The sequence below is a fragment of the Papilio xuthus genome, unplaced genomic scaffold (genome assembly GCF_000836235.2).
Source record: "Papilio xuthus unplaced genomic scaffold, Pxut_1.1 DF825946.1, whole genome shotgun sequence".
Classification (NCBI taxonomy): domain Eukaryota; kingdom Metazoa; phylum Arthropoda; class Insecta; order Lepidoptera; family Papilionidae; genus Papilio; species Papilio xuthus.
Genome location: NW_013532703.1, coordinates 7387737 through 7408094, shown reverse-complemented (window position 1 = coordinate 7408094; position 20358 = coordinate 7387737). Strand labels below are relative to the sequence as shown.

The following is a 20358-nucleotide window of genomic DNA, read 5'->3' as shown; positions in this document are numbered from 1 at the left end:
CTTATTTTATACTCTGTTACTCCCAACAGCTGTCATCTGTCAATTTACAAACTGTCAGAAACAATGACAGATGTCAAGCTAATGTAAAGTAAAATAGGTTATATGGGAGAATTTTAAATCAATTAACAATGTTAAGCGCTATAAGAAATACTATCAGAGCAACAACTAATTCGATAGTACGTTCTATTTACACAACCACTCCGCAAGCGACAGAAAAGTTTGATCATAAAAGGATACCCGCAGATGATGAGGGTGTCCAAGGGGAGAAAATTATTGACTTAGACTCAGTCTTAAAGTTGTAAGTAAAGTAAAAGGTGAACATACCAGTTACAGCTACACACTTCAAATACAAATAGTTAAGATTTAGTAATAGTAATCATTTAAATTTTAAGGAAACAAAACTTATTTCCCACTTTGGAATCGGACAACTATTTATTCGATGGTGTTCCATACAAAGATCTTCCGATATGCAATATCCGAGTCACTCACAACAACACAATTTTCACTGTAACCGACTCCGCTGGCGCGGTGAAATTCACTAGATCATGTGGTATGGAAGGTTTTAAAAACACAAAGAAGGGTACAAACATAGCCGCACAAACCACTGCCATCAGTATTGCTACAGTAAGTTTTCTTTTCTATATTTTACATTCCTAATCAAAAAAAAAATAAGTTAAGGCAATTTTTTATATGAAAATTATGATTTTCATATTGTATTGTAAAATTTAGGAAAAGAAAGATAAAATGCACCTTCTAAATTCGCAATATTTTATTTAAATATTTGATAAATGTTTTTAATGTAAATTTATGTTGTAGAATACTTATAAAGGACTTTATAAAAATTATTTTCAGAAAGCCATAAATAAAGGATACAAAACTGTGAGAGTGCGAGTCAGAGGTTTAGGACCTGGTAGATTGGTAAGAAAAATTAATAAAATGTGTATAAAACATATTTAACTAAACTAAAATTGATTTATTTTTTTCAGTCTGCAGTGAAAGGTCTACAAATGGGTGGCTTAGACATAGTGTCAGTGACTGACAATACCCGAGTGTCTTGGAACCCTCCCCGACCAAGGAAAGCCAAGAGATTGTAGTTATTTCTAAACTAATGTAGGTTTAAATTATAGAAACAAATGTTTAAATGTTGATGTTTTATTTTCAAACTTATTATTTACACATCTTAATCTACACTTATACTGAGATTGTAATGAAAACTTAAAATCCATATTTAGATTGAGTCTGCCGTTTAGACATTCTGTTATTTGCCCATTTGTTTTGAAGCTCCACCTCATTTGCCTTTGCCTGAAAATAAAAAAAAAATTGAAGTAAACTAACAGATTGTAACATAAAACTTTACTTATAATAGCAGTTAACTAAGTAAAATTTTTAATTTTCTACTTATTAATTACAGTTTTTTCCACAAAAGTGCTTTTTTATCTGTTATGTAGACTACAAATATATCAAGTTTTAGGACTATTACTAAATTTTCTGAATAACAACTTACCTGATGAGCCAAGTATGTAATCTGGTGTTTCCTTTTCTGCATGTTTGTAGGTTCATTGCCTTTCTTTTTGCTTGCGGAAACTCTTTTGCTGGTGTCATCCATGAGTCCTTTGAGCAGCAACTGCCTCGCCTCTGCAAGTACCTCTTGTTGATTGAAGTCAACTATTTGAATCTCCTCTCTCTTGCGCTTCCCTCGAGCACCAACAAGTTTCAATATCTAAAATAAATAATAAATATAAGAAAAATAATACAATTTAACTTAGCTAAAGAAGAAAAAACCATTTTTATAGTAATCCATAGACAATGACAGTCCCAAGTTTTTTTTTTAATTTGATATTAGTGAAGTTAGTGAAAGATTAAAATATATAAAGAGTATAAAATTTTACTTACAGCTTCTTCATCAAGAACCAAATTATTATCTTCCAGTTGTGAGCTAGACGCAGTATCTAAGCTTGCTACAGACTCTGTTTCCATCTGATTGTATGAAGATAAACATGGTTCTACATCAACATGATCAACATCTTTTTTGAAGTAGGACTCTATGCTTCTTGGTTCTTTTGTACTCCTGACTTCGGACAATTTCTCTGTGTCTTCATCTTGTAAGGGTATGTCTTCAATAACAACAGGCTTGTTTATTGAAAAGAAATCATTTTGTACTTCATCATTGTCACTATCATCTGAATCTTTTAATATTGTTTCTGATTTAGATTTCTTCATTGGTGTTGGTAAAGGTGCCTTTTTCTTAATGCTACTGCTGCCTGCGTTTTGCCTCAATACATTTGGTATTAAAGATTTTGTTGATTTTATTGATACAATTCCATTTTTAGGCTGTGGTAAGATACTTAGCAGTCCAGACTTTTTCTATGATATAAAATAATATTATTTAATATAAGTTAACAATTGTTTGTTTACAAATAAAGTAATGAAAATTATGTATCAACTTACACCATCTACAGCTCTGGGTTTAGCAATAGGTACTGTGTCAGTTACATCTTTAAACTGTAAGAAAAAAACATCAACATTTCATAAATTGATCTTGAAATATGTCGAGATAAAGGTTGTACAACTTTACTCATTAATGTTCTTACTTACATCACTCAGTGATGGTACTGTTATTTTAGATTTGGGCTTAACAGCATTACTTGCAGTCTCCTTTTTGTGTAAAAACTCATCTTCCTCTTCAATAATGCCAGACACTTTCTTCGTTGGTTGTGGCAGAGCATTAAACAAACTATTATCAATTTCATTTTCAAGTTCTTTTACACTTATGCTCTGTGATGTAGATGGTTTTGGAACTTTATCTACATATAATTAAAAAAATATGTATACACGAATAATGTCAAAGTTTAAGAAATAAAGGAAACAAAACCTGTGAACTTTTTACCTTCCACTGATTTAGTCAATAGGACTGACGAACTTTCTTGGTCCTCGTCTTCATAATCACTCGAATCACTATTATCGTAAGCAACTAAAGACATTATGGATTTTATCACTTTACTTTAGCGTTATCTTGATATTCCTAATTCTACATTAATTGAAAAAGCTCAATTCTTCAAAAGAATTGTGTAAACAATACTTTAAAAGAAACTAACAGAAAAGATAAAGAGAGAACATGAGAGAAATTAAAATAATATGTCAAAAAATCACCAACCCAAATAGCTGTCAGGGTGTCAATGTCACTCTGACACTATAATTTCGTTTTTATCCTTAGATAGGAAGCAACGGTTTTCATTCAAAGGGTTTTTGTTTTGTACCAAAATTAGATTAAGACTATATTTTTTATGCAAAAGTTGAGAATATTATAACGTCATTAGCTCCTAAATGTAAGTACGCAATTTGAACAAATATTTAATTTATTTTTTAACGTTCTTTTAAACGTCAATGCAAATTTTAATCTGTTGAGTCGTGGTTGTGGAAAAATTATATCCAAAGTAATGAACATTTTCCAAATAAGATATGACCTAAAGGTCTATGTTACCAGGACATAAAATTAAAAAAAAAAAAATTGTCAAATATCGCAAAAATAAAGAATACCCATATAGTTTTATACTAAAATATTGTAAGTTTACTAGGAAAGATTTATTTTATTTTTGTTGTGATTTGTTTACAAACTGCTACATAATTATCCATAAGTATTGAGTGATGTTCCTATACTGTAATGCTATTGCGTTTTTAAATCTTTGTATATTTTCTTAGATTAACATGCCGAAAAAGTTTGTCGGTGAAAATAGCAAGGCGGTAGCCGCGCGGGAGCGTAAGGAACTTGCAAAGCAAGAAAAAGATCAAAAACTTAAGAAAATGATAGAAGAATCCGCTTGGCAAGATGACGATGATAAGTTGAAAAAGAAGATGCAAAAGAAGGTGCAATAGTCTTCTTTTCTTGTATTAAGGATTTACACTCAAGTCAATTGCATTCAAGTAGTATTTAGTATTATATATTTAGTTCATTATAGTCTTATTGAAATAGAAATGCCAAAGAATGTTTGTGGTTTTAGGAAGAAATGGAGAAAAAGCGGTTGGAGCAATTAAAGAAAAAAGCTGAAGCTAAAGCGCTGTTGGAACAAGAGATGGAATCAATCAAAGGCAATGTGAAAGCAGCCCCACAGCCAAAGATAACTAGAGCACAGATTGAACAAATAAGAGAAAGGTCTATGAAAGCGGAACCTGAAAAACCTGTGGTGAGTTATTTTTAATAGAATATTTTCATCAGCCTGAATCAATCCAATGTTGAACATGCCTTCCTCAGTTTGTATTTTGATATTCATGTCCAACAACTTCCAGATGAAGAAGCCTTTCATTTGTGGTTGTTGTTTATAATTATTTATTTAGTTCAATCACACAAATAAATCATTAGGAGGCAAAGTGATTGACTTTACTTGTTGGCACCCACTCTTCAACTGGCCCTCAACGGCAAGTGAAGTGCTATGTGCGGGAGGGGCATTGCATGGTGCGACAACACCTTATGAAGTGCTGTTGGTGCCAACAGTAGTCATATTTTATTGCTTACTGCACATTGGTGGCAGTATAAGTATTATAGGACTGTTCATTTTCTTTTCATCACATCATAACTAACACAATAAATATACCATTAATTTATGGGGTAGATATAATTCTTGTTTAATAGTTTTTGAATTGTGTGTTCATTTGTCATAATTTGTGTTTCACAGCCTTCAAGAGTTGTGGTTGAAGAGCCTCCACTTGTAGAAAATTTAAACAGGTTGCAGCTGGAGGGTGAAGTGGCACAATCAGTAGAAGAAGCTATCACTATATTGAGGTAAATATTGTCTTTAATTTAAAACTAAAATTATGGACACCCATATTGCTGAAATTAGAAGGGGAGGAGCATAGATAATTTATAACCATATCTATTCTTTCATCTAATAGGATATGTATAATATAATATACACATATTAGGGTTTAAGCATATGTAATTAGTTGATCTTTCTTATTTGGCCAATTGAATCCTATAGAAATCCCATTCGTCGACCCAAAGGGTCTACCTATTAATTAGCCCACTGTGAATTTTTTTGATCACACTATAAAGCAAGCTTGCAGTTATGTAATAATGTTCTTGCTACTACTTAAAACATGACTATGTGTTCTTAAAACATTAATTTATTCAGTTAAATAAATTACATTTTTTTACAGTGACAAATTGGATACTGATAAACATCCTGAGAAACGTTTAAAAGCAGCATTCACGGCATTTGAAGAAGTGAATCTGCCGAGACTTAAGGCAGAAAATCCTACACTGAGACTGTCCCAACTCAAGCAGATGCTCAGGAAAGAATGGACAAAGTCTCCACAAAATCCAATCAACCAAAAGATCTAGACTTGTTTGTATTGTCTGATGGCCTGAGGCTAATAAATTTGTTGCATGTTTATAATCACTGCTTATTATCAAGAAATGACAAAAAAAAACAAGAAGTCAGTCTCTTATAAATATTAATCATTTCCGAGTTTGTAAATAAAAATATGTGATTCTAATTTATTCTGGTTCATTATTGTATTGTAGAGGTATCCCTTTGCGACCTTCTTCTGCTTTCTTCACCTCGGTTTCTCCCAATTTCTGTTCCAAGCCTTTCCATGATCTTTCTTGAAGATTCTGCCCAATAGTTTCTAAAGCCATACTTTGTTTTTCAGCTAATTCCATTGAACTTTCTATTGAACTATTAACTTTTGTCTCTCTTATTTTGTTAGTTATAAGACTAACATCTGTAGTTTCCGTAGCTTCATTTAAATCGCAATAGTGTTTGTTGCCCGGGAGTAATTCATCATAATCCGTCACATGACTTGTGAAATAAGGTTCCCGAATTGAATTCAAAGCCACTTCAAGTTCAAACGGATATACAATTGGTTTATAGAAATCCCTGTTGTTGTAAAGATCATTCTCTGGACAAGCAACCATGACATAAATATCAATCTGAAAATAAAATGATAAGAGCATAAATTAATATTCATTTCTAAATTTTGATTATATATAGTACAAATATGTGTTTAACAAAATCTTACTAATATTATAAATGGGAAAGTTTAGAAGGCCATCCTTCTTAGAAACATCCATATGTTTGAAGGTATCTCCAGGACGACTGGACAAATCTTGCTGAAATTTGGCATCAATGTAGAACATGTAGGCGTCTTACTAAGTTTTTTTTTCTTAGTTCCTCGCAAAGGGAGTCAAAGGCGACAACTAGTCAACAATAGTTTCGACTAACCTCTGGGAAGTTAGCTAGTTTAGCAACATTAGGTTTTCCAACAGATATAATGTAGCTTTTCTTTCCGTTCACTTTGCAAAGGTCTTTCAGTCTGCTTATAATATCTTTTGTCTGATCTCCTGCTAGCTTGCATATTAGTATACCAATTACATTGGCATCTTTACTCTTCTCTATTAGGAAACGTCTTCGTTTAAACCAGGCAGTCTCTGTCTTACTGACAATTTCTAATGTTTCCGGATTTAGTGAAAACCATTGTTTTGCTGTGGAAATACAACAGTTTTTTTGTTTAAGTAAAATAACACAATATTTACAGGTACTAAACTTATTTAGGAGTCAAATAAGCCTACAATTTATCCTCAATATATTTACCTTCAATAGATATAGTATAGATAAATAAAGTCTGTCCACTAAAGCCAATGTAAATGCATGTGCAGTTCTTAAGTACATCTGAATTGTAAACTTCACCATTGACATCTCTTACCAAACGACCTAGGAATCTTTTTCTATTTTCATCCATTTCAATATATGCTATGTAACTATTAGGATATTGCTGATACCATGACTTTTCTATTTCATCTGTAAAAGTTGTTTAAATTAAATAAAAAAGGTTTTAATAATTGTTACAGTATGAAAGTAGAAGCTATTGTTATTATATTATATTATAAATTCAAATGTTTGGATGGATGTTTCTTTAAAGGTATCTCCAGAACGGCTGAACAGACCTTGATGAAATTTACCACAGATATATACATACATACATACATAGTCTGGAAGAATACATAGCTTACTAATTAAGTTTTATTAGGCGCACAGAGTCTCAAGCTACAGCTAGGTTACTAATTAATTTGAGTACACATACTTCAAAGGAATATGAAAGGCAAGGCACTAGATGGTGGGATGGTATTATATTTATTGTGTAACAAGATATAAACATGAAAAATATGCAAATTTTATATTTAACCCTAGATAGATAACCTACGTCGAATCGACGTAATCGATTTTAATAAATCGATATAGCTCGTTTGTTTTTCGCGTTACTAAACTGGCCGTTCCTGCCAACTCTGTCGACCGTCGCAGCTTGAAGGACACACCCGAATCGTTTCGGTAAGTGCAATACTTTCGTCAATATTTGGCTTCCGTACGTCGAAGTGACGTATGGTTATCTTAAGTGTCAGTTTTTCAACTTTATAAAAAGGTGATAATACGATTTTTTGAGTGTAAAAGTACATAATTTTTTATAGTTCTTTTACTTGTTATAGGCCACGATATAAGAACATAATGACGTCACGAATTCGTGTAGATGATGCAGAAATCAGTCGCTTGTTGATTGAAACGAGCGATGAAGAGATTCAGGGGTCCGATAGTGAAACTGAAAACAATTTATTAGAAGATGACGTACAAAGTGATACTTGAATGCTGAAGATGTGTCAGAAAATGAGTCTGTACCTTCTGAAAGTGCTTCGACAAGTGTGCCGAGTTATATTATCATGCCACAGCGTCAAATTCTTAGAGGCAAAAACGAACATCGTTGGACGGCCACTAAAGGCAGAAAAAGTGGCAGAGTATCATCTGCTAATATTATACGGACATCTAGGGGTCCCACTCGGATGAATAAATGCCTTTATGAGCCTTTAGAATGTTTTAGTATATTTATTACTGATGAAATTGTGGAGGAGATTACAAAATGGACCAACGCTGAAATCCAGCTAAAGATTCAAAGGTCTAATGTTAAAGCCACCTTTAAAACTACAACTTGTGAAGAAATTCGGTCTCTTTTCGGCATACTGACACTAACAGCTGCTATGAAGGACAATCATTTGACTACGGATGAGCTATTTGATTGTTCGTATTCAGGAAACAGATATGTTGCTGCCATGAGCAGAGATAGATTTGATTTTCTGATAAGGTGTTTGAGAATGGACGACAAATCTTTGCGGCCAGAACTAAGGGCTACTGATACATTTGTACGTAGAGTGAGACGTAGAGATTTCATGAAAAAACTCAGCAATAGCTTGATGACCCAGTGGATGGAGACAAGGCAGAAAATGTTTACTTTGCCGACGAATATAAAAGAAAAAATTGGTGGTATATTGCCAAAAAGACCAGCTGAACCTCCCACACCACGTGAAGGTGTACCAAAGCCAAAGAAAAGAAAATATTGTGGCTTTTGTCCATCAAAAATTAGAAGGATGACAAAGACAATGTGCGACAGTTGCAAAAATCCCATTTGTGGAGAGCACAGGTCCAGCGCCTGTCCTAAGTGCCTTTAAAGCGAAATTAGATAAAAAGTGATATTTACGTAGGTTTTTTATATTATAAAGTTTACTATGAGTTGATTTTGAAAAGTTTAGATACTGCATTATAAGACTGATGAAGAGATTCCAAATGATTATGTTTCGTATTAGTAAGAAGTTCCTTTTTTTGTTCTTATTTTTTTTATATAAAAATATAAATAAACACTAATGTTTTTCATTAAATCAGGACACAATTACATATATTAGGACAAAATATTACATTTATAAACCTAGTACATACATAATCCAAAATATGCTCACACAAACATTCACGTCGAGTCGACGTATGGTTATCTTTAATGTACGGTGAAATATGGTTATCTATCTAGGGTTAAAACATTGAACATAGCAATTATTTAAATTTTATCAGCAGTACCTTTGTAGTGTTCAAATTCACAATCATAAAACAGACAAAGTTTATCAAGTTTATCTGAATCAAATTTATCCTGCAAAGTTTTCATAGAAGATGACAAATTCAATTCTTTCTTAGGTAAGACTGTGAACACAGGTATGTTTGATTTTGTAAAACAACTGCGTCCATAGTGAATCACTGCATCGCCCTGTACATGCATAGCCGCCACTGCATCTACACAACAGCTGCAATATTAAATAATACTTAATGCCTATTGCCAAAATAACCAAAATATACTAGTGAACAAAAGTTTTTTACTTTATAATATACTTATGTACCTAGCATATGAAGTGTCTCCTAAAATATACAGGTCAACATCACATATATTCTTTATCTCTTCAAATATTACAGCACTCACATTTAAAAGCTCATCGGGAAATTGTAGACACACCTGCAAAACATTGTGTCAGTGACGGCCTATTAAAAATCAACGTTTCAAAGCGAATTATTTGCAAAACGGCTAGTATACCTTCGAGTAATTATTATCAGATATCCATTTACACGTTTTAAGTACATCGAAATAAGAAATTAAGTCTTCAAATTGTCTGTTTGTAGGCACTACACCAAGTTCGCGTTCAATGCATATTTTTCCGTCAATTGTGAAATTTGCCATAACTATAATAGCTATAACTCAAATCTAATTTATTTATCTAAGCAAGAAAAGCAAACTTTGAATACGATATCCAAAATTAATTTGTTATTGACGGAATGACATATTCTTTTTTGACATTTCGATTTGACAGCAGACTTAAATAAAAGACATTATAATCTTGCGGCCAAAGTATGTGTATAGTTGAGATGTTATGTAGTTTTGTATTAACACATAATAATATTTTCTTATTTGTGTATTGTCAATAATATAGTGTAAAAAGGTAAAATAAAAGGAAACGGGTCTTCTTCTCCTAGCTCTACACTTCTTTGTAGGCCTTAGCTTGGTAAAGTATTGGGAGTGAGAAAATAACAGAGTTTGTTGCATCAGGAATTAAGAAACTGGTAAAAAATTAAATATGAATAGCTCCACCATCAGTTTATTAAACATATATCACAATGTTTTTACAAGGCATTGATAAAATTTATAAAATATGTAAGTCTATGGAAATAAAGTTACTCATACAATATTGCCCTTTTATTATTTGACCTCACAGCATGCTACAAATATAAAGGTTTATAATGGACATGTATAAATAGCTTCATCTAGCTGGTTGTAGCATTTACTTCCTTAATAGCCTTCGTCACTTATTGTGATGGTGTAATTAGGATATGCATCTTTTATAATGTTAGCAGTGACCTCATGATCTGCCTTCCCAAAGCCTTGTGAATAACCATATATTTTAATCCTTTTGAAGTCAGCATCATGAGAAATGCGACCGCCTCCCAACACCTCACATTGCAATGGTTGAAGCTTTCCCTCAACCTAAAAGTAATAAAAAGAATGTCAATGAATAATCATCAGTATTTTCGAAATCGATCACAGCATTAAAGAATAAGTGTAGAAGTAGAGAGCCCTGCATTTCTCCCATTTGTGGACTGTTTCCAAAAACTTCATATTCCATGCGGCATCTGCTTTTACTAAATAAACTAAAATATATAAGTATTAATTGGTACATGCAGTATACTGTACCTCATCTAATATATCAGAATGGTAGTTGCAGTGGGCATAACCTCTAACAATTGTCACTGGACTTTCCTCTTGCTTATTTTTATCCGTAACATTAATTAAAATATATTTAAATACACCTGATTTATCAATGTCTACTTTTGGTATGGCATCCAAAGTTACCCCTGATGAAGACATTTTTGTAGTTTTTTTTTCGGGATGCTTTTGTTGCAAAGAAGGAGCTGAAATTGGTAAACAACACTGATTGAATAAATTTCTATCATAAATTGACATTTATGCTTATTTCGATGGTGGTTAATTATCTACCTAAATGCAACTTTTTCAATTGAAATAAGGAATTGAAACTTTGATAGTTATAATGAATTAAAGGATTGCGGTTAAAAATCATTCCGCACGCATATTTTTGCAGGTCAAAAATAACACTACGTACTCGCATCGTACAGCAAGCGCTAAAAATGTAAAATTGAATAATGGTTAAAGTAAAGATCACTATTCTTATTTATATACATACCGCATACCTTTCAATAATTCAAAAATTCAGTATGTCAAAATATAAAATGTCAACAAAAACTGAAACAGATATTTGATACATGACACACAGCCACACACCACACACAGCACCACAGCACTATTTTTTTAGCTGAATGATCAAAAAGCAAATAAAATATGTGAGTGAAAAGAGGCTCACCTAATGTTTTTAGAAACTCGTTATTTTCTTCAAATTTCAACCCCAGTCCCACCGTCGTTTAAAGTCAGTTTTATGAAATTTTGTTTTCGAAATGTAATGCCATAGTGGCACAATTTTATTTATTCTGTGCTGCAAGTTGTCATTGTCAAAAAGTAGTCAAATTGTGTCAAAATCAAAACTAAAAAGTTCTGAAATTTGATACTTTTCTTTCATTGTTTATTTATTATTTTAGATTTTAATCCAATAATTAAAATGGAATCAAACCTCACAAGTTAGTATGAAGCTTTTATTAACAGCTTATATAAATAATGAAGTGTTTTATTTTCACACAATGTTTTGGCTATTTAAATACGCGAGGACCGAGGACGAGGAGCCACTACAGACAGATGTTAGTTAGCGATTAATGAATTTCTGTACATGTTTTTTTCATTGCAGGTTTGTGGGTAAACTTTTTCACAGCTGCAGGAATTCCGTCCGATGTAGGCGCAACCTACGCTCTGACATTCACAGAAAATCGCATACAAAATGACATGTTGCTCGATTTGAACAAGGAATATCTTCGAGATATGGGCATCACTCGGATGGGAGATGTTATTGCAATTCTGCGGTTAGTTTTTATAAGTTAGTAAATACTAAAAAAAATATTAACACAACTGATTTTTTAAAAATGTAATTGTTTTAGGCATGCTAAGCAAGTGCATGAAAGTACAGCTAGAGATAGAGTGCTCAGCACTACCGCTGCTTCAACCAAGGTGCCTGTGGCAGCTGTCACTGGCCGTTCAACTGTCACACAACCATCATCACGTCAGTTCATATCTTGATATAAACAATATTTGTAATAGATTTAGATTATGTTCAGTTCAGAAATGATTTGTGCAATGAAAAACACCACAATTGAGATAAATTAAAGATACTTTACATTTTAATCCAAAACTAATGAGAAATTATTGTAAACAATATAATCCTTCTGCATGTTGCAGCTGCTAGCCGTATACTAGAACACTACACACGCAACCCACAAGTGCAGGAAACTTCTCCTGTAAATACTTCATTACCAAAAAGGAAATCTAATGAAATTAGGTAAGGTTGATGTTGCGATTTTTTTTAATATAGCTACTAAATCTAAATGAGTTATACCATGGACCCGTGGTAATCTGATCTTTGGCTTATACGGCACTCATTGTAATCCTACATGTCCATTTTTCTGCTCTGTAAATTAATTGATTTATAATTTTTATGCCTAGTTTTATTATTTAAATACATTTCATTTGTTTCTACACAATTATTTCCAAATGTAAAGTTAATTAAGAAAATATAGAATCACCATTTGATCTATAAATCGTCGGATTTCAAGGTACTCTTCAGTGAAATAGTATTATCTGAATATATGATAATTCATAACTGCCTGTAAAACACTTGTCAGATTACAGTGGGTCTATTGTATCTTCTATGTATTACATAGATTATGTTAATTATTTTCTTCACAGCATTGTAAATATCACAGGAAATCATCACTTAAGAAATTGCTTCGTATCCAATTAATGTCTGAGTGTGGCAGTTACGATATTACTAAATATGACTAAATATAATTTCCAGTGATGATAATGAAGTGGAGATGAAGAAGGCGCGTCTCATTCGATTCGCCCCACTGGCTCCACAAACAACTGCTGTCAAAGATACTGGTAAGTTTATGTTATAGCAAGTTATTAAGTAAAAAACTAAAAAGTTTTTAGTTTGGACCACAACATAACTTATTTGTCTTCTTAAATATTTAATTACTCAACTTTAACTTTTATTTAGTCAACTATTGTTTTTTCTTGGATACTTTGCATTGAAAAGGCAATAACTGAAGGTGATATTATGTGCTTAAATTTGTTTGCAGGTGCAATTAGCAAACAGACTGTATTCGCACGGTTGGGAAATTCTGAACCTGTCAAAACTGTCGCATTAAAACCGGTTTCTAAACAGATTTACTCCAGACTGGGCTCGAAGTCTGAACAGAAGGATGACAAACAAGTTATTCCGATTCAAAAGGATGCTCTTAAGTATGAAGGCATATTGAAGGGAAACCCGTTGGTGAAAAAAGTTTTTACTGTTACTGCAACTAAGAATAATGTGAGGAAAATTGCAGTCGGGACAATGCGCGCCGACGAAACCCCAGTCAGTGTCAAAGAGAAACTAGCTTTATCTAAACCAAAATCGGTTAAATTTTCCAGTCATGTAGAATATAAAGAAATTGAAGCAACTAAAAAGGCTAACAATTTGAATAATCAAGTTTTGGCGCCAACGAAACCACCTGTCAATGTCATTAAGAAAGTTGTCGCGACAAAACAGACGCAAGTGTTCAACAAACCAGAGAGACGATTGTCTATGCCAGAGGGTGTCGGTGTTAAGTCTAGGTTAGGTAATAAGAATCCTAAAGATCTGACTATCACTAGAAATGTATTTAATCGACTAGGCGTTTGATAGGTCGTGACTTATTTTTTAAGAAATTTGAAGAAAGTAATGATTTACTTTATGTTGTCCACTGTGGTGCTTGTCTGTTAAGAAGCTTCGGTTTCTTGGAGTATTTTTTTCTAATAAAATCCTAATGAGTTTATCCTAGACACTAATCTGAATAAAAACTATTTTCCCGCCATCATACTTAGGATAGGTGGTTGTAAATAAATTTGTTCCTCAATAATTCCTCATATTTCTTTCGAATCTACAACATACAGTGCAACAAACTTATGTGGTCCGGTGTACAACACATTACAACAGTACATTTAAAGAATTTTATTGTAAGTACGACAGCATATATTTGGACCGAATAAATAAGCTATAGCAGCACCAGTACTATCAGTGGGCCAGTTAAGTTGGTAGCACTATAATGAAACTTTTAGTGGTTGATCATGATTTTTGTATTTAAATTACTAAAAATACATCGAGATGTATATTATCTATGACATTTTGCTACTTGCAGACGTATTGTTACAAGTATATAATTTTTTTTGTGTTGTTTTCTAATAAAAAAAAATGTTTTATGTGTGAATAGGCGTGCGGAATCTTAAACAATTTTTATCAATGGCGGCATAATTATTTAAAAACTCAGATCACATTCTTTTTTTTTCTCCGTAATTATCTTAAGGTAGACGTACATTTTGTTTTTTTTTACAGTAAGTTAACATCTTTGACACCCAATTACTTAGTAACTTCTACTCTATTCCAGAAGTTGTCTATGGTACAATTATTGATTACTTCATCTGCCGATTTATTTGAATCTTTGTGATAGATTGTAATTTAGTATTTATAAGAAACATTTGACATCAAATAGATTAAGTTTTGTAAATATTAATAAAAAATTAATAAACAAGTCTATTTTTTTATAATGCCTCTTTTCTTTTACAAAACTTTTTTCTTTTATAAAAACTCTTTAAAATATATTGTAATTAAATATACAAAAAGTTAATTTCTAATATAAGTGCAAAAATATCGAATGTTCGCATCTAATATCTTAATCGTCTTAGATTTGTGTCTTACAAGATATGTCAAATTGCTGCAGGTAATAGATTTCTGTGAATTTCACTTATTTTTTTTTCATTAGAAAAAAAAACAAAGTTTATTATACAATTAAAGCATCCGTGAAAAAAAATTAATTGAGCTTGTGATTTGGTTCGCTATTTTTTGTCCGAGCAGTTTTCGAAATGTGTACGAACAAAAAATACCAGATATGGAGACAAATAAAAAGTTCCTTTACGTTATATTGTTTTCTAATCATATTTTTATGCTTCTTGTAAAAATGACCAGCAGACTATTGTAATTGTATGGCTCCAAGTGTTTTGAAATTCATGGCACTTCTTGTTAAAAAATTTAAAACTAAGAATAGAGTTACTCATTTCGATAAATAAGCATGTCTAAGTTCGTTTTAAAAGTATATCAGTGGCTTCATTATCTGACCGCGGCGGTACAGGCACGCGTCGCCGCACGTTTCCGTTCGACACGCACAATTCAATTGCACCATTATACCCGGATTCATTAAATGCCCTCGTAAAATTTACTTTATATAACGTACAATTGTAAGTTCCTTCGCTTACAATTATATTAACTGTTGGAATATGTGTCGAACACTTCACAAATCAGAAAATCAGAAGAGAGTAGTGGTGATTACTAAAGCTTTTTTTTATAAGAGAAGGGGTAAACGAACGGCGTAAATACCGATATATCAACGACACACATGGACATCCGCAATACAAGAAGTACAAAATATACAGAGTAAAATATCTTCATTTTGCTTTACTCAACGATTCTGTTACTTAAATGTTCATATTGATTTTTTCTCTTTTCTATAAATAACGTTCGAATGAAGTTCTTTGTTAAATAATGTACACACATAGGTCGATTTAAAAACAAAAAGAAAGAAATAAATTTCTCTGGACTACGGCAGTTTTAAAGGCTCGTCTGTGCGACAAAGACTTCTTTTTTCAGGTTTTCAGCCAAATTTTGTAAGTACCGCTCCGCGAAGCATGAAGCTAATCCTTTCACACCGTCTATTTCATTTTGTGATGGACTTTTTTTTAACAAACGACGATAGCTTCGTGGCTGAGATTATGACATACGAGCGGCAAGAAAGATTCAAATCCCAAGTGGCTTAGAAAAACTCGGTAAGTTCGCAATTTAGCCTTGTCATCTCTCACCGTTAAGCTATCTTGCACAACGCTCTTTAAACGACGCGAGATTCGTCGTAGTTCCATGCTATGATACTTATGATTTCAAAATATTATTGGCGTAGTGAAATACCATGTAAGAAAAAATAAATACCTTAATAAATAAAATAAAGGTTTAAAGTTTTGATAAATACAGTTTAATCTGAAATGTTAACAATTTTGTGATGTAAACTAATTGATTTAATTTAAATCTTTCTTTAAATGTAACGATTGCTTTATAATAAGGCGGTCAACTACGGCCTTTTTCGTTACGAAAAGCGAAACGGGTGAGTTCGTCCAAACGTCGTTGTAATCAAACTTTTTCTTTTATTTGTGAGTTTTATTAGTTGTGTCGTTGACTACCTTTAACTCGCCGTGATGCAATCTTTTATCTACCAAATTTCTTATTATCAATGAGAGGAGCGCATTCGGGTTACATTCAATCACATAATATTATTTATGTTCGTATTTGTTTGAAGGTATGACATAACAAAGCGCGGGATTGTCGGAAAATGACAGGTCCGTATTTCGCGCGCTTTTCGATATAAGGTGGTGAACAGTTGCGCGGCTCTACAGTGCCGCTCCCGCGTTCTTAGATCCAACAACGCCCATCATGGGGAGAAAGGTAAAGAAACAGATAATAAAAATCTTATTTGATTAATTCATTTTAGTGTTGTGAATTTATGAACAAAAGGTTATTTTGTGATTGGTGGTTAAAAGAGTGTGCTTATAATTTTTATATTAACGATTATAATTACATCATAGTTGATGAATGAGGTTTTAGGCTACAGGGTGCCAGGCAAGAGCTGGTAGTCAGCTAAAATAATGTCATTGTTTATTGTGGTATTAAATATAGTCTCTTATAATACGTTAATTTAAATAACGCTTTTCTTTACAGGTAATGTTGATATTGGCGTGCCTCACGTTTAGTGAAACGTTAGGTGAACCTGAAAAACCTAAAGTGAACCTGGTAGATAACACTGCCAAAGAAAGTGGGTCCCGCCTGTACCGTCATGTTCCCGCGGGAGTGTACGCCAGCGCCGCGCCCTACGCCGCCTATTCGTTTCACGCCCCGAGGCTCGCGACCGCACCGAAAGAAATGCAGCTCGTTCCCGTTAACCAAGAAAGGGTTGTTATACAGAACACAAACGGTTTTTTGACGGATTCCTATGGAAAATTCGCGGAGACGCCGCAAATGGTGGGGTTTAAGACAACTTTACCGCAACAGTTTGTTCGCCTTCAAGATCTACCATTGCACCTGTCTCAACCTTTGGTGTCCGGTGCACCTGGGGCACAACAAGGAGCACAACATTTTTTTGCACCGGCACATTTCAACGTGCAAGGTTTCCAAGCACCCGGGACTTCTTCATTCGCAAGATACGCAGTACCGCAACCCGTCGTACACAACGCAAATATTAGGAATTTTGGTGGTTTTCCAGTTCTACAAAATAACTTTAATCCTCATCCAGTGGCACAACAACAACCCTCCAGCAATAAAGCGGTTTTTGTCAACTTGCAATCAGAGGAACAGCAAAGCAATGGACCGAAATTTCAGCGCTTAGAAGAGGCTCCTAGAAGTTTGCCAGTTGCCCAAGAAAACAAAAACCAAAATTTTAACAATCCCCAACAGCTGCACGGTAATAAAGAACAATTGCAAGCAGCTCCGGCCAAAGTTACCACCTATGTTAATGGCAAAAAAACCGTATTGACATTGGAAACTAGACCGCCCCTGCCTTTGTTAGACATCAGTCTGCTTGAACCATTAACGTTTGATAACCCACTGGTACCGCAAGTGCAACATTTTTTGCCAAGAATTAATGAAGCAACTTATCATTCATTGCACAATTATAACGCTAATAACAAAAAACAACAAAAACCAGTACAACTTAAACCTAAATCTCAAGAGACTGGAGTGATTAGAAATAAACCAAAGTCAAAGAATAAAGTAAATAAAAAGAAGCAACCGCGACCACAGTATATTGAAAATGAAAACGAACATCAAACTCCAGATATAACAATAAACGAAACTCCTAATGCAAGTCCTGAGATATCCTACGAAATTAAGTCACCTAATTATAAGGAAACGTACAAGGAACAAGTCGTAAGTTATAATAAAGAAACGACATCAAAACCCGTCACATACAGCTATAAAAAAGAGGAGCAATCGCAGCCAATTAATTACAGCTATAACAAAGAGGAGAAATCGCAGCCCATTAATTACAGCTACAACAAAGAAACAACGTCTGAACCCATTCAATATACTTACGAGAAACAAGTTCAGTCAAAACCTGTGCATTACAGTTACGAACACAATTCTAAAGCTCCACAGCAAGAAAATCAAGCACATTACGAAAATCGCGAACAAGATCCAAAGCAACTAACATACACATCCAAAGACGAGAATAGAGATGAAGAGCAGAGTGATCACGTCCGTGTAAGGCAGCCAGCGACTTCTATCGAGCTGCAAGAAGAATCAGCCGAAGATGATACTCCTAAACAGCCACAGCCTCCACAAAATACCCACAACATACAACGAGAACAATACTCCAATGCACCGCAGCCCACGCATCAATTGGTACCAGAGCATAGACAAGTGACACACAATCAGAAACATCTCCAAGATGAATCTTATACAGATAATCATGAGTTCCCAAAATCATTTATGGAGTTAGTTAATTCTCAAATCAATCACGGACATTATCATGCCGGACCTCCTAAATATAATAATCATAAAAACCAATTACCCACACACAGACCCAACGAGCAAATTCGAGTAGATCCACAACAGCACATACACAAACAGCAACCTGACCGTCCGCAAGAATCACATCACAATGGAGGACAACACCGGGAACAGCATGATGACTATGTTCACAATACGCATACGTATGAAAAACCCAAAGGTAGTCGTGAGTTTTCTGAAGGTCATAATAATGAAAAACAGAACAGACAAGAGGCCAACGAAGAGGAAAATAAAGAAGAAAATTTCGAAAGAGCTTACAAAAATGCAGCTTTCGGATTTCCAGGATACGAGAAGAATTCTGAAGACATCGAAAAGGAAATCTACAATCCAGAAGCGTACGCCATAGGTCGTGAGAATGGTAATTTTGATTTTGAGCATGCGCCCTTCCAACAATATTATGAGGAAAGTGATAAGTTTCCAAAAGAAACTCACTCCAGTTACAAAGACAGTCGCGACAAAGTGAAAGAAGATTATTACTTAGGTTTTACCGCCGCTAAACCTGAAAGTATCAACGATAGACACAATAACAAACAGGAATACTTTGAGATGTATAAACAACATAAACCCGAAAATTACTTTAGCGCAAAGCAAAATGAAAATGAAGACGAGGAGCATGAAAAGCAGAACGCCAAGTATTCCGCTATTCCTTACTACTACGAGTCAGAAGAAAAACCTAAGCAACAATCCGCCAGATACCAAGCGGGGCCGAAAGTTTTGTACGAATTCGATTACGGTAAAGAAACTCCCCGAGATAATGCCGCTCGTGGTTCTCAACCACTTCAAAGATTTAAAACGAAGACACAATTCGTCGAACCTCAATTCCAATACGGCTTCGAGCCTTCCTCTTTACCTTATCTCCTCGACAGCGAATTGGCGCCGATGGCGAGCAACGTAAGGCTAGAGAGCGAAAAACCCGGTGCGAGGAAAAAAACGTACAAAGAAAATTGGTACATCAAAAAGAGTAGTACATCAGGAGGTAGCAACAAAAGCTGATAGAGTTATTTATTACCAAAAGTTAGTGTAAGTTTAATGTAGTGGTATAAGAATAAATTAATTCATCGTTACTTTTTTTTTAATCTGTACTTCGGTTGTAAACTGAAATCGTTAAATGATTGTTCAATATTCTGCAACAAACTTTCTCTGCCGATACGTTACGTGATGCGATCTATTTCTTGCCCCGATTTTGCCAATCAACTATAAATAGAAATAAAATAAAAATTTCTCCGGTCTTCAGTGGAGTCAGCCACCGTACCGTAAAGGGGGCAAAAAACACTAAACACTGATTATATATGCTTCCGCAACAATCAATCGACACGAATTGTTGCTTTTCACAAATGAAGAAATACGTCAAGGGCGAGAAATTAAAATAAATTTAAAATGTATTTACAAACGTATGTCATCGTTGTATACGTTATTTCTACAAGTTTTCAATTTACCTAAAAATGCAAAAGTATACATACAATCAGATCACCAACACTTTTTATTTGCTTTGTAAAAGTATATCTATTTGCTAAGGTTGCGTTGCCTAAGAGACCATTATGCGCGCTGAAACAAGCTAAGAAAAACCTTAATTGTTTTTTGCCGAAAAATATTTTTGCAATTGTAAATTTATCCACAGATTTCTAATTGATTTTTATCAATGTACAAGTTAGTTTAACAATAATATGATTTTTTTAAAGATTTTTTGGTATCCAAATTAAATT

The 20358-nt window shown here is 33.7% G+C and overlaps 7 protein-coding genes across 12 annotated transcripts; 4 read left to right on the top strand and 3 right to left on the bottom strand.

Moving 5' to 3' along the window:
• The first annotated feature begins 48 nt into the window (after positions 1–48).
• On the top strand, positions 49–1142 carry mRpS11 (mitochondrial ribosomal protein S11). The gene is made up of 4 exons (XM_013320344.1): positions 49–298; positions 393–624; positions 853–918; positions 987–1142. Exons 1-4 carry the CDS (start codon positions 129–131, stop codon positions 1092–1094), a joined length of 576 nt encoding a protein of 191 aa, XP_013175798.1. The 5' UTR covers positions 49–128; the 3' UTR covers positions 1095–1142.
• Positions 1137–3136, bottom strand: LOC106123927 (proline-rich protein PRCC). The gene is made up of 6 exons (XM_013320343.1): positions 2888–3136; positions 2596–2804; positions 2449–2502; positions 1894–2364; positions 1505–1720; positions 1137–1302 (listed from the first exon to the last, which is right to left on the bottom strand). The coding sequence occupies exons 1-6, from the start codon at positions 2979–2981 to the stop codon at positions 1216–1218; spliced, it is 1131 nt and encodes a 376-aa protein (XP_013175797.1). The 5' UTR covers positions 2982–3136; the 3' UTR covers positions 1137–1215.
• A 143-nt stretch (positions 3137–3279) lies between these two features.
• On the top strand, positions 3280–5487 carry LOC106124723 (coiled-coil domain-containing protein 124). 2 transcript variants are annotated; one of them, NM_001312511.1, is given in 5 exon segments: positions 3280–3326; positions 3700–3864; positions 3999–4181; positions 4671–4777; positions 5152–5487. In NM_001312511.1, coding segments are annotated over 4 exon segments (633 nt in total). In that variant the 5' UTR covers positions 3280–3326; positions 3700–3705; the 3' UTR covers positions 5336–5487.
• On the bottom strand, positions 5472–9663 carry Dph2 (Diphthamide biosynthesis 2). The gene is made up of 6 exons (XM_013321646.1): positions 9394–9663; positions 9203–9315; positions 8889–9109; positions 6588–6794; positions 6219–6478; positions 5472–5926 (listed from the first exon to the last, which is right to left on the bottom strand). Exons 1-6 carry the CDS (start codon positions 9535–9537, stop codon positions 5492–5494), a joined length of 1380 nt encoding a protein of 459 aa, XP_013177100.1. The 5' UTR covers positions 9538–9663; the 3' UTR covers positions 5472–5491.
• Positions 9664–9936: 273 nt separating this feature from the next.
• On the bottom strand, positions 9937–11302 carry LOC106124081 (sex-regulated protein janus-A). 5 transcript variants are annotated; one of them, XM_013320540.1, is made up of 3 exons: positions 11231–11302; positions 10546–10763; positions 9937–10338 (listed from the first exon to the last, which is right to left on the bottom strand). In XM_013320540.1, exons 2-3 carry the CDS (start codon positions 10717–10719, stop codon positions 10144–10146), a joined length of 369 nt encoding a protein of 122 aa, XP_013175994.1. In that variant the 5' UTR covers positions 10720–10763; positions 11231–11302; the 3' UTR covers positions 9937–10143. The 5 variants fall into 5 exon arrangements, with proteins under 5 accessions (XP_013175994.1, XP_013175991.1, XP_013175992.1 ...); XM_013320537.1 differs by lacking the exon at positions 11231–11302 and adding an exon at positions 11061–11156; XM_013320538.1 differs by lacking the exon at positions 11231–11302 and adding an exon at positions 11054–11141.
• An 84-nt stretch (positions 11303–11386) lies between these two features.
• LOC106123954 (uncharacterized protein C19orf47 homolog) lies at positions 11387–14555 on the top strand. The gene is made up of 6 exons (XM_013320369.1): positions 11387–11501; positions 11666–11837; positions 11913–12034; positions 12211–12310; positions 12827–12912; positions 13113–14555. Exons 1-6 carry the CDS (start codon positions 11483–11485, stop codon positions 13694–13696), a joined length of 1083 nt encoding a protein of 360 aa, XP_013175823.1. The 5' UTR covers positions 11387–11482; the 3' UTR covers positions 13697–14555.
• A 1614-nt stretch (positions 14556–16169) lies between these two features.
• Positions 16170–19979, top strand: LOC106125004 (uncharacterized). Its single transcript, XM_013322090.1, has 2 exons — positions 16170–16537; positions 16811–19979. Exons 1-2 carry the CDS (start codon positions 16526–16528, stop codon positions 19646–19648), a joined length of 2850 nt encoding a protein of 949 aa, XP_013177544.1. The 5' UTR covers positions 16170–16525; the 3' UTR covers positions 19649–19979.
• The last annotated feature ends 379 nt before the right edge of the window (positions 19980–20358 follow it).